The following is a 12,415-nucleotide window of genomic DNA, read 5'->3' as shown; positions in this document are numbered from 1 at the left end:
ATGCTAGACCCGGTCCAGGCTTCCACGCTGCCGTGTGGGGCTGAGCGGGGGAGGAGCCAAGGGAGGCAGCCCAGCCAGGCCACAGGCACCCGGCAGCCAGTGTGGGGTGCAGCCCCGTGGCCGCGTCCTCTCTCCCGAGCATCTGTGTGGTCCCATCCCGACCAGTTGCCAGGGGGAGCGCCGTCAGGAGGGAGCTGGGCCAGCGTGTGGCCAGCACAGGTCCCTGATGGCACCTGGGCTTCTGCAGGCGTGCACTGTGAGGTCAACGTGGACGACTGCAGTCCCCCCATCGACCCCGTCTCCCGGGGCCCCAAGTGCTTTAACAATGGCACCTGCGTGGACCAGGTGGGCGGCTATAGCTGCACCTGCCCACCCGGCTTCGTGGGCGAGCGCTGTGAGGGCGACGTGAACGAGTGCCTGTCCAACCCCTGTGACGCCCGTGGCACCCAGAACTGCGTGCAGCGTGTCAATGACTTCTACTGCGAGTGCCGCGCGGGCCACACTGGTGGGTGCCACGCCAGGGCGGGGGCAGGGCCAGGCGGGGCAGGGCCAGCGCTCACTCCCATCTGGTCCGCAGGCCGCCGCTGCGAGTCGGTCATCAACGGCTGCAAAGGCAGGCCCTGCCAGAACGGGGGCACCTGCGCCGTGGCCTCCAACACCGCCCGCGGGTTCATCTGCAAGTGCCCTGCGGTAGGTGTCGCCGCGGGGGGCCTGTTGGGGGCGGGAGAGTGCCCCCTCGCTGCCACCACACACCAGGGCCAGAGGCCGGGGGGTGGCTGGAGCTGGGCTCCGTCCTCCTGGGTCCCAGACCCAGGCTTTCTGGGGGAAGATTATTTTCAGAGGGGTCTCGGGGACCGGCCACACCCCGCTCTCCCCGACCCGCCTCGGGGTTACAGTGGGTGAGCCCACGCTCATGCGGTCCATGCTGCTCAGGGTTCTGGCAAACCCAGCGACACTCGCCCGCCAGGGCTCAGTGCCCTGTGTGTCCTCCCCGCTCCCGGAGCACCCGACAACCCCGGGGCTTCCGTGTGCGGGCGGAATGTGCCGGCCAAGGCGCGGGCTGCGGCCCCCTGACGCCCCGCCGCCACCTGTCCCCGCAGGGCTTCGAGGGCGCCACGTGTGAGAACGATGCCCGCGCCTGTGGGAGCCGGCGCTGCCTCAACGGCGGCACGTGCATCTCGGGCCCGCGCAGCCCCACCTGCCTGTGCCTGGGCGCCTTCACCGGCCCCGAGTGCCAGTTCCCGGCCGGCAGCCCCTGCGTGGGCGGGAACCCCTGCTACAACCAGGGCAGCTGCGAGCCCGCGGCCGAGAGCCCTTTCTACCGCTGCCTGTGCCCCGCCAAGTTCAACGGGCTGCTGTGCCACATCCTGGACTACAGCTTCGGGGGCGGCCTGGGCCTCGACATCCCGCCGCCGCAGATCGAGGAGGCGTGCGAGCTGCCCGAGTGCCGCGAGGAGGCGGGCAACAAGGTGTGCAGCCTGGCCTGCAACAACCATGCGTGCGGCTGGGACGGCGGTGACTGCTCGCTCAACTTCAACGACCCCTGGCAGAACTGCTCGCAGTCGCTGCAGTGCTGGAAATACTTCAGCAACGGCCGCTGCGACAGCCAGTGCAACTCTGTGGGCTGCCTGTTCGACGGCTTCGACTGCCAGCGCGCCGAGGGCCAGTGCAAGTGAGGCGGCGGGGCGGGGCGCGGGGAGGGGCCGGGGCGCGGGGCGGGGCCGGGGTTCGGGGAGGGGCCTGGGCGCGGGGCGGGGCTCGGGGAGGGGCCTGGGCACGGGGCGGGGCTCCGGGAGGGGGCGCAGGCGGGGAGGCGGGTGCAGGGGGGCTCTGGGAGGGGGCGCTGGGGGGGGCGCAGGTGGGGAGGCGGGTGCAGGGGGCTCTGGGAGGGGGCGCTGGGGGTGGGGCGCAGGTGGGGAAGCAGGTGCAGGCGGGGCGCAGGCAGGGAGGCGGGTGCAGGGGGGCTCTGGGGGAGGGGGTGCTGGGGGTGGGGCGCAGGTGGGGAGGCGGGTGCAGGGGGGGCTCTGGGAGGGGGCGCTGGGGGTGGGGCGCAGGTGGGGAGGCAGGTGCAGGCGGGGCGCAGGCGGGGAGGCGGGTGCAGGGGGCTCTGGGAGGGGGCGCTGGGGGTGGGGCGCAGGTGGGGAAACAGGTGCAGGCGGGGCGCAGGTGGGGAGGCGGGTGCAGGGGGCTCTGGGAAGGGGCCCTGGGGGTGGGGCGCAGGTGGGGAGGCGGGTGCAGGGGGCTCTGGGAAGGGGCCCTGGGGGTGGGGCGCAGGTGGGGAGGCGGGCGGAAGCGGGGCTGTGGGCGGGGCCGCCGGGCGGGCGGGGCCGGGCGGGGCCTGAGCGTGCGTGCGTCCGTCGCAGCCCCCTGTACGACCAGTACTGCAAGGACCACTTCGGCGACGGGCACTGCGACCAGGGCTGCAACAGCGCCGAGTGCGAGTGGGACGGGCTGGACTGCGCGGAGCACGTGCCCGAGCGGCTGGCGGCCGGCGCGCTGGTGCTGGTCGTGCTGACCCCGCCCGCGCAGCTGCGCAACAACTCGCTGCACTTCCTGCGGGAGCTCAGCCGCCTGCTGCACACCAACGTGGTGTTCAAGCGCGACGCGCACGGCCAGCCCATGATCTTCCCGTACTACGGCCGCGAGGAGGAGCTGCGCAAGCACCCCATCAAGCGCGCGGCGGACGGCTGGGCCGCGCCTGGGGCCCTGCTCGACCGGGTGGAGGCCGCCCTGCTCCCGCGGGGCGCGGCGGGCCGCCGGCGCAGGGAGCTGGACCCCATGGACATCCGCGGGTGAGGAGCTCCAGCCGGCTCCCCTGGGCCCTCCCAACTTGATGTGGAAGAGACGGAGGGTCGGCCAGGACCGGGGCTTCTGGGGCCCGCCTGTCCAAGCTCCTGGCCCTCCACCTCCCACCCCCACCTCCTGGCAGGTGCTGCGGCGCCTGGGGTCAGCTCCCAGATAAGGACTAGACTCCTGAAATCTCTGTTCTTCTGCAATGGGAAGAGGATGCTTGCGGCTGCCAGTGGGATGGGGGAGGGCGGCAGGGCTGGCTGGGAGGACACTCTGAGGGCTGTCTCAGGTGTCAGCTCTACTGTGTGCTGGTGCTAGGCTTGGTGGGCTGGAGAGAGCACTGTCCACCTCCGGGGTGGTTCTGTGCAGGCGTGGCTCCCTGCGGCCCCAGGCCACCTCTCGCATCCTGGGAGTGCCCTCCCCCCCACCTTGGGATGATGCCCTGGGCCTGAGGGGTAAACAGGGCGGCTGCAGGGGGCAAACCTGAGGTCTGAGCCTCCTCACCTGGCTGTGCCCCCAGATCCATCGTCTACCTGGAGATCGACAACCGGCAGTGTGTCCAGTCCTCCTCACAATGCTTCCAGAGCGCCACGGACGTGGCCGCCTTCCTGGGCGCACTTGCCTCACTGGGGAGCCTCAACATCCCTTATAAGATCGAGGCCGTGCAGAGTGAGTAGCCCGCCCCAGCCCTGCTCCCTGAGGGACAGTTTGCTGGCTTCTAAGGAAAGTCTACCTGGGAGGGGGCAGGTCTCCCAGTACCCCCCCAAATGTTCTTGTTCTCTGTGCCATTTTCCGCCCACGGGTGCGTGTCATGCCATCCAGAGTTCAGGAAGCACTTTTGTGGGATTTTCTGCCTGGTGCGCCCTCCCTCCCCGTAGTGACAGCTGTCGGTGCGGCTGGCCCAGGGGACGGACACATCTGCCAGAAAGTGGGAGCCTTTTTCTCCCCTCACTCATTCCCCTGATTTTTCTCTGTTGGGTATTATTTCAAAATCATTACAGCTTTTTAAAAAAGAGAGAGAGAGAGAAGAATTGATCGGTGTCATGTGAAGTGTTGAAGTTTGTATCTCGAAAATCCCCCTAAATCCTTTGTCTTAACAGCTCAATGCAAGTGCAGTGATTTGAAGTTGGCTAATCCTTCTTCCTTAAAGGAGAAAAAAGTAAAAGCCGTCTCCAGATAGTCGGCTGGTGCAGGAGAGAATTTAGCAATAGTTTGCAATTCTGATTAATCGCGTAGAAAATGACCTTATTTTGGGGGGTGGGATGGAGGAGCGTGGGTGAGGAGGCGCCCAGGCGTGGAGCCAGTCCGCTGCCCCCCGGCCGCCGGCCTGCCGCGTAGCTGCCGCCTGATGTCCGGACGCCCACAGGTGAGACCGTGGAGCCGCCCCCGCCCCCGCAGCTGCACTTCATGTACGTGGCCGTGGCCGCCTTCGTGCTGCTCTTCTTCGTGGGCTGTGGGGTGCTGCTGTCCCGGAAGCGCCGGCGGCAGCATGGACAGCTCTGGTTCCCCGAAGGCTTCAAGGTCTCGGAGGCCAGCAAGAAGAAGCGGCGGGAGCCCCTCGGCGAGGACTCCGTGGGCCTCAAGTTAGTGCATGCCGCCGCAGCCTCTGGGGGGCTTGGGGCAGATGGGGCCCGCCCCCTGCAGACCCACGGGCCTCACCTCACGCAGTGCGAGGGCCCCTGGCGGCTGCCTGAGCCGCAGCCTCAGGGGGAGCCCCGCTCAGCCTCGCCTCCCCATCCCCCCGCCTCCAGGCCCCTGAAGAACGCCTCCGACGGCGCGCTCATGGACGACAACCAGAACGAGTGGGGGGACGAGGACCTGGAGGCCAAAAAGTTCCGGGTGAGTCCGGTGGGCTCCTGCGCCTCCCCGGGCGGCCCTACCCCTGCCCCGGGCCCCACGTGACGGGCTCTCTGCTCACCCCTTCCTCAGTTCGAGGAGCCGGTGGTTCTTCCCGACCTGGATGACCAGACAGACCACCGGCAGTGGACCCAGCAGCACCTGGACGCCGCCGACCTGCGCGTGTCGGCCATGGCCCCCACACCACCCCAGGGAGAAGCCGACGCTGACATGGACGTCAACGTCCGAGGGCCAGGTAGGTGCTCCGCCGGCCGCCGGCACCGCCCCCCAGGGGCTCTCAGGACAGGGTCCCATCCAGCAGCCGGCTGGGGGTCGGTGTTCTGGAAGCTGAGCACTGCGGGGGGCAAGGCGCTCCCTCCGTGGAGCAGGATGGGCCATCCCGGGAGACTCTGCTCTTAGCCAGCTCCGTCCTGGGGGAGGCTCTCTGCCCACCGAATTAATTCCTTCTCTTGAAACATCTGAGGAGCTGATTTCCCAGCCACACATTTCTTATGTGGCCTCTTCTCGGGTGGGTTATCAGTGAAGATCTCAGGCAGGTCAGGAAGCAGAGCCACAGGGTCGCCTCTGCCCGCCGGCCTGTTGGCAGCTGGACTTGGCTCTGTCCCTTGGCAAGCTCAGGTTGATTTTGGTGGCCCCGGGTGGCACGGCCATGGGCGCGGGGTGCCACGGGCTGGGCCGCACGTCCACACGCTGCCCACCAAGTCGGGACCATCGACACACCAGCCGGCACTGCTGCCGGGAGCCCGCCTTCCTGACGGAGCCCTTGCCGCCCCCCTTGCCGCCCCCCACACAGACGGCTTCACGCCCCTCATGATCGCCTCCTGCAGCGGAGGGGGCCTGGAGACGGGCAACAGCGAGGAGGAGGAGGACGCGCCGGCCGTCATCTCTGACTTCATCTACCAGGGTGCCAGTCTGCACAACCAGACAGACCGCACTGGCGAGACCGCCCTGCACCTGGCCGCCCGCTACTCGCGCTCTGATGCGGCCAAGCGCCTGCTGGAGGCCAGCGCAGACGCCAACATCCAGGACAACATGGGACGCACCCCGCTGCACGCCGCCGTGTCTGCCGACGCGCAGGGAGTCTTCCAGGTGGGCAGCTGTGCCACACGTGCCCTTCCGCCTGCCCCCGCGGGTCAGGCATTGGCAGGGAAGGCAGGCTGGAGGCGGGCCTGCAGGAGGGCGGCGTGACCTGGGGGAGCCGAGACGGCTTCCCGGTCCCACGCGGCAGCCCGGCAGGGCCTCCCGGCTCCGCGGCCGCCTTGGCTGGAGGCGTAGCTTGTGGCGGCGAGAAGGGTTTCAGGGCTGCGGCGGACCTGGCGCTCTGGCCTCGCTGGGAGCCCGGGCATAGGGTGGGTCTGGGGGATTGCCCCTGCACCGGCTCGTCCCCGCCACAAGTTCCCGGGCCCTGGCCGGCCCTGCCCTGAGCAGACAGACCGGGCGGGGCACAAACTGGGGGAGTCGTTGCAGAGCTGTTAACGTGATGATTTGTGACGCACCGTTCTGCGGAAGTCAGGCCCAGCGAGCCCCTGGAGGCGGGCTCTGGCCGTCTGCCCTGACAGCCTCTCCGGCGAGCAGACACGTAATTCCCGTGGGCACTTCGTGGGAGTGAGGCCAGCCGTGACGCTGCCTGGCGCCCCGTGCCTCCCCCCACCAGTGCACAGTGACCATCCTTCCCACTTGGGACCCGGGGTGCAGCAGCGTCTGAAGGACTGCCTGCACCTCTGTGTCCTGGATGGACACAGCATAGCTCAGCGGGTCTGAGTCCGTGGTCCAGGCGTGGCTCTGCCCACTGGGGCTGGGCAGGGACTGAACCCTCTGTGTCCTGGGGTGGTGATGGCAGCCAGGCCCGGGGCAAGGATGAGATGAGGCCACACTTGGGCATCGAGGGGACAGGTCTGTGGGGGCGGCGCAGCCAGCGCCCCGGCCCCTGGCCCCTCCAGCCGTGGCTGGCGGAGTTCCACCCTTCCTGCACTCCTCCCACCGTCCACGCTGGCTGGGGCCACACAGACCCCAAGAGGGACTTTGTGGTATTGCGGGCCGGTTCCCAGGTATTGGTCTGAGGCCGGCAGCCTCAGACTCCTGTCTGCCAAGCCTGAGAGCTTCCCTGTCGCCTAGATCCTCATCCGGAACCGGGCCACGGACCTGGACGCCCGTATGCACGATGGCACGACACCGCTGATCCTGGCGGCCCGCCTGGCTGTCGAGGGCATGCTGGAGGACCTGATCAACTCGCACGCCGACGTCAATGCCGTGGACGACCTGGGTAAGGCAGGCTGCGGCCCGGCCCGCGCGGGATGGGCCTGCTGCCGCCTGGGCTGCCCCAACCTACCCTCTGCTTCCCCACGCAGGCAAGTCTGCCCTGCACTGGGCCGCCGCCGTGAATAACGTGGAGGCTGCCGTCGTGCTCCTGAAGAACGGGGCCAACAAGGACATGCAGAACAACAAGGTAGGCTCCGGGGCCGGGGTGAGGCTGGTAGGTCCCTCCACCAGCACCACCCCTTTCTGAGCACGGCAACACCGAGCCCCTGCGTAAACCCCTGGGCTCTGACTTCCCAACTTGGGAAGTCCCCGTGAGGAGCCCTGAGCTCGGTGCCTGTGCATCGCTCGCTCTTCGGCCTCCGTCCACGTGCTTGCTCACACCTCCCCAGCAAGCGCATGCGTCTTAGCTCCGTCACCGTGACCAGCACTGCACCTTCTGTCCTTGGCAGTCACTGGGCAGGGAGGGTCGCTGCAGATGGTACGGAGAGAGCTCGAGCGCTGCTGGGTGTGGGGCTTGGCACATCGTGAGGCCCCCAAGTGCAGAGGTGAGCGGCCACCTTCCTGCACGTGAAGCCTCGGCCCGTCTTGCCCACTACCGCCGTGGCATGTCTCCAAAGCAGACTACAGACCCAGGCTGAGCTCTGGGTGCTCATCGGCTGCAGGCAGGCATCCCAGCTCCTCGGCAGCCGGGCCTTGCCCACATCTCCCTAACCCCGCCTGGGTCTCCCTCTTTCCTTCCTGGGGAACACAGCAGCTGTTGGACCCAGGCATTCCTGAGTCCCCTGCAGGCAAGGTGTGACCCCGTGCCTCCCACTGGGGAGGCTGAGCCTCAGAGAGGCAGGGACTGCCAGAAGGGTATCAGGCCATGGCCAAAGCCTTGTGTGAGCCAGGGAGGCACCATCAGGCCACACGCTCCCCACCCTCTGGCCACGCAGAAGCTCACGGAGACACGTGGCAGACAGGGAAACCGAGGCTCCGGGAAGGAGCTAAGGCATCAGGCTCACTTAGGGACCATGTGGGATGGGGCACTCCCTCCCTGGTGCCGAGGACACACCTCAGGGATCCTCGAGCCCCTGAAATTGCTGCACTATTTGGCTCTGTTGTTTTGGAGGCAAGAGAGAGGCCACAGTTGTAGATTCCCCGCGGGGTCTGTGTCCCCCATACAGGTGAAGTCCCGGTGATTTAGAACACAGAGTCCCGCAGACCGCCTCGGAGCGGGTCGGGTCTCGGGAGATAGATTTTAAGGCTGTTCACGAGGCCTAATCCGGTCAGCTAACGGCGGAGTTATGGGACAGCCCACGTGAGCGTCCTTCTGCCACGGTCCCTCTGGTGACGGGGCGTGGGTGTGGGCGACCCCCTCACCTGCGCCCTGGCCGTTCCCAGGAGGAGACACCCCTGTTCCTGGCCGCTCGGGAGGGCAGCTACGAGACCGCCAAGGTGCTGCTGGACCACTTCGCCAACCGGGACATCACAGACCACATGGACCGCCTGCCTCGCGACATTGCTCAGGAGCGAATGCACCACGACATCGTGCGGCTGCTGGATGAGTACAGCCTGGTGCGCAGCCCCCAGCTACATGGCCCTGCCCTGGGCGGTGCGCCCACCCTGTCCCCGCCGCTCTGCTCTCCCAACGGCTACCTGGGCAACCTCAAGCCGGCCGTGCCGGGCAAGAAGGCCCGCAAGCCCAGCACCAAGGGCCTGGCCTGTGGCGGCAAGGAGGCCAAGGACCTCAAGGCACGCAGGAAGAAATCCCAGGACGGCAAGGGCTGCCTGCTGGACAGCTCGAGCGTGCTGTCACCCGTGGACTCCCTTGAGTCGCCCCACGGCTACCTGTCGGACGTGGCCTCGCCGCCCCTCCTGTCCTCTCCGTTCCAACAGTCCCCGTCCGTGCCCCTGAGCCACTTGCCCGGCATGCCTGACGCCCACCTGGGTGTCAGCCACCTGAGCGTGGCTGCCAAGCCCGAGATGGCAGCGCTGGGTGCGGGTGGCCGGCTGGCCTTTGAGGCGGGACCACCGCGGCTCTCCCACCTGCCCGTGGCCTCCAGCACCAGCGCCGTCCTGGGCACCGCGGCTGCCAGCGGTGGAGGCGGGGCCGTGAATTTCACCGTGGGCGGGGCCGCGGGCTTGAACGGCCAGTGCGAGTGGCTGTCCCGGCTGCAGAACGGCCTGGTGCCAAACCAGTACAACCCGCTGCGAGGGAACGTGGCGTCGGGCGCCCTGAGCACGCAGGCCCCTGCCCTGCAGCACGGAATGATGGGCCCGCTGCATGCCGGCCTCTCCACCACGGCCGCCCTGTCCCAGATGATGAGCTACCAGGCCCTGCCCAACACGCGCCTGGCCGGCCAGTCGCACCTCGTGCAGACCCAGCCGCTGCAGCAGGTGCAGCAACAGCAACAGAACTTGCAGCTGCAGCCGCCCGGCCTGCAGACGCAGCAAAACCTGCAGCCGCCCAGCGTCCAGCAGCCGCAGGGCCTGCCGCCCCAGCCGCACCTCGGCGTGAGCTCGGCCGCCGGCGGCCACCTGGGCCGCAGCTTCCTGGGCGGGGAGCCGAGCCAGGCGGACGTGCAGCCGCTGGGCCCCAGCAGCCTGGCGGTGCACACCATCCTGCCGCAGGACAGCCAGGCCCTGCCCACCGCCCTGCCCGCCACGCTGGCCCCGCCCATGACCACGGCTCAGTTCCTGACCCCGCCCTCGCAGCACAGCTATTCTTCCTCGCCGGCGGACAACACCCCCAGCCACCAGCTGCAGGTGCCTGAGCACCCCTTCCTCACCCCGTCCCCCGAGTCCCCGGACCAGTGGTCCAGCTCGTCACCACATTCCCACGTCTCTGACTGGTCGGAGGGCATCTCCAGCCCGCCCACCAGCACGCAGTCCCACATCGCCCACATTCCGGAGGCGCTCAAGTAAACAGCCGGCGCCCCGGCGGGACCCTGTGCTTCCTTTCCCAAGCCCTGCTGGGGCCGCCTGCATGCTCCGCATGGACACCGGGACGGACCAAAGGGCCTTTTTCTTAAGAAACATGTTTTTGTACAAAATAAAAGGACAAGGATTTTAATTTTTTTTTTTAGTATTTATTTATGTACTTTTATTTTACAAGGAAACACTGCCTTTTTATTTATACGTAATGTTTTCTATGGCTTCAGGTAACAGCTTTTATCTGTTCCAAGAAAATAAAGTAGTTCTCAGCCAGGATTTTCGTACTTATGATAAATATTGTTACGTATTTGTAAAGTATAAACAAAGATTCATGATTTATAAATGCCATTTATTTATTGATTTTTTTTTTCCTTCAAAATCCAAAAAGAAACGATGTTGGAGAAGGGAGGCTTGAACCAGCATCGTCCAGAAAGCTGCCAGGGTGCCTGGGCCTGCTGCCAGGTCCCCAGATGCCCCCCACCCCCCACCCGGCCCCGAGCCTCCTGCGCGCATCACCTGTCTTGTGCGAGGAGATGCATCTAGACGCAAACAATAAGACAGAGCCTTTGTCACACCTTTGGCATGTGGATTAATTTGCATCTAAAATAGGAACGTAAAATGTAAAATGATGTGGTTTATACATTTTGGTGGCTTTTTTTTAAATGATTTTTTTGAAAACATGCTTTTAAAGATGTGTTCTTGGGGTGTCCCAAGAACACATTTCATGGTACCGATCATGAATCTTTGTTTTGGGTTCAGTATTACCCAGTTGTTGATTGGTCTTGTGAGTTCCTGTTCCTTCTAGAAGCTCCTCTGCCCCCACCCTGGCCTGGATGTTTAAGCATTGTGTAAGAGTGAGGAGTCAGGTGGCTGTGGGGCACCCACCTGGGACGCCACGTGGAGGAATCCTACCCTTTTCTGCAGAGAGACACTGCCTGGGCCACCCCGATGGACCGGCAGCACTGGGCCTAGGCTCAGCTCGAGGCCCCGTTTTCACGAGAGACTTCCCGGAGCAACCTCTGTCCAGGCTTTGGAGAAACGTGGCTGTGTCCAGCCTCGGTTTGCAGAGACGGCTCATCCCAAGGCCTGGGCAGCTCAAGGGTGCAAGCAGCTGAGGTGGTGCCCCCAGGGCCACAGAAGCCAGCTTGAGGGCCACCCCTCCCAGTCTGGGGGGGGGGGGCGTGTACCCGGGGAGGGAGCAGATTCTTGCAATATCAAGTATAAGCCTGTGGCAAAGTAAATATCTGTAAATACATTTTTAAAGGTGGATTTTGTTTAAAAAATCTGAATGAACAAGTCTGTCGGGGGTCATGCTGACGAGGGATGTCAGAACATGGCTCTGCTCACGACCCAGGCCTGGCAACCTGACCTGCCGACGCCTGGACCGTAGCTCCGAAGAGCAAACCCAGGGAAGGCTTCCCGCTGCCTCCTCCAGGCAGCCTCCCCGGCCTTGCGGGGGGCAGTGTTGTGCCATCCCTAGTGGGCATGACCAGACATGCCCTAAGATATTGATTCTTACTGTGTTTTGTAAAAATAGAGTGTAGTTTACAGAAAAAGGAAACTTTTTAAAAAAGTTATCTACGTGCAAAACTGTAGGTGATGAAAATGCTGTATTTTTTTTTCATCTTTTTTTGTTAACTGATTTGCAATAAAAGTAATGCTGATGGTCATCCCGATTTTGCTAAACCTGGTTGTGGCGTTGGCTCCCTTTCTTGGAGGGAGGGCAGGCCGTTCTGCTCCGAGGGAACCAGCAATTCCTCTGATCCCTCTGATGGAGAGCGATGAAGCCCACCCAGCCCTGGCTGCTCAGAGGTCCTGCAGTGTCCGCATCTGTGTGGGCCACGCCCCGAGCAGGGCGCACGCAGCCCCCCTGCAGGGGCCTCCTGGGTCTGGGGTGACGTGGCTGCCGGGACAGCGGGCTTAGGCTCCCCCATCTGTCTCGGTCAGAGGGGCAGGGCACCACTTACCCGACCTAGGGACGGCATCCGGGAGCCCGCGGCAGGCAGGAGGTGCACAGGGAGGGGCCCGGAGGCCACAGTGGGGAATCCAGACCCCAGCAGGAGGGCAAAGGGAGCCGCAGAAGCCTCTGAGCAAGGGCACCGCGGGGATGATGGAGGGAGTGGGGAAGGTTCTGTGAAGCCCAGGGAGTACTGCTAAGAGGGCTGCCCCCTGCCAGTCACCCACACGGGCCTCCCTCTCTCCCTCCTGCCTCCACCCGGCCCCACCCCAGCTAGTGGATTCAAACCAGATTAACAGAGGGAAAGTCTGACGCCCCCTTCTGCTGCGAAGTGCTGCCCGCCCCTGCAGGCCCGGCCTCCCCAAGCACAAGTGCAAGCCCAAGATTTCCTCGCTGAGTTTGGAGGCTTCGTTCCCACCTGGCACAGTGTCGGGCCCTGGGCTGTGTAGACGGGACAGGAGGTTCCAGGAAATGGAATATGGTAAGTGGCCCAACTGTTGTGTATGGAGAAAGTAGACCCAGTCTGAAATCTGCCCCCAGAACTCCCAGCGCCCCACGACGCTGCTCCTAGGTGTACACCCAAAAGAAGTGCAAATGGACCAAACGAGTCCACACACGCACCTGTTCACAGCGGCA

The 12,415-nt window shown here is 65.2% G+C and overlaps 1 protein-coding gene across 1 annotated transcript in view; it reads left to right on the top strand.

The window, feature by feature from the left end:
- NOTCH1 (notch receptor 1) overlaps positions 1–11,508 on the top strand; it is a 43,990-nt gene extending 32,482 nt beyond the window's left edge. The window contains exons 23-34 of the mRNA XM_036095267.2: positions 248–505; positions 578–690; positions 1,101–1,672; positions 2,364–2,792; positions 3,311–3,459; positions 4,157–4,373; positions 4,542–4,629; positions 4,720–4,882; positions 5,441–5,736; positions 6,763–6,910; positions 6,996–7,093; positions 8,290–11,508. Of these exons, the coding sequence (XP_035951160.1) occupies positions 248–505; positions 578–690; positions 1,101–1,672; positions 2,364–2,792; positions 3,311–3,459; positions 4,157–4,373; positions 4,542–4,629; positions 4,720–4,882; positions 5,441–5,736; positions 6,763–6,910; positions 6,996–7,093; positions 8,290–9,813 (4,055 nt within the window). The 3' untranslated portion in view covers positions 9,814–11,508. The remainder of the gene's footprint in view (positions 1–247; positions 506–577; positions 691–1,100; positions 1,673–2,363; positions 2,793–3,310; positions 3,460–4,156; positions 4,374–4,541; positions 4,630–4,719; positions 4,883–5,440; positions 5,737–6,762; positions 6,911–6,995; positions 7,094–8,289) is intronic.
- Positions 11,509–12,415: the final 907 nt, after the last annotated feature.

This window comes from Halichoerus grypus, chromosome 14 (genome assembly GCF_964656455.1).
Source record: "Halichoerus grypus chromosome 14, mHalGry1.hap1.1, whole genome shotgun sequence".
In the NCBI taxonomy this organism is placed as follows: Eukaryota; Metazoa; Chordata; class Mammalia; order Carnivora; family Phocidae; genus Halichoerus; species Halichoerus grypus.
This window is presented reverse-complemented; position numbering and strand designations above follow the sequence as displayed.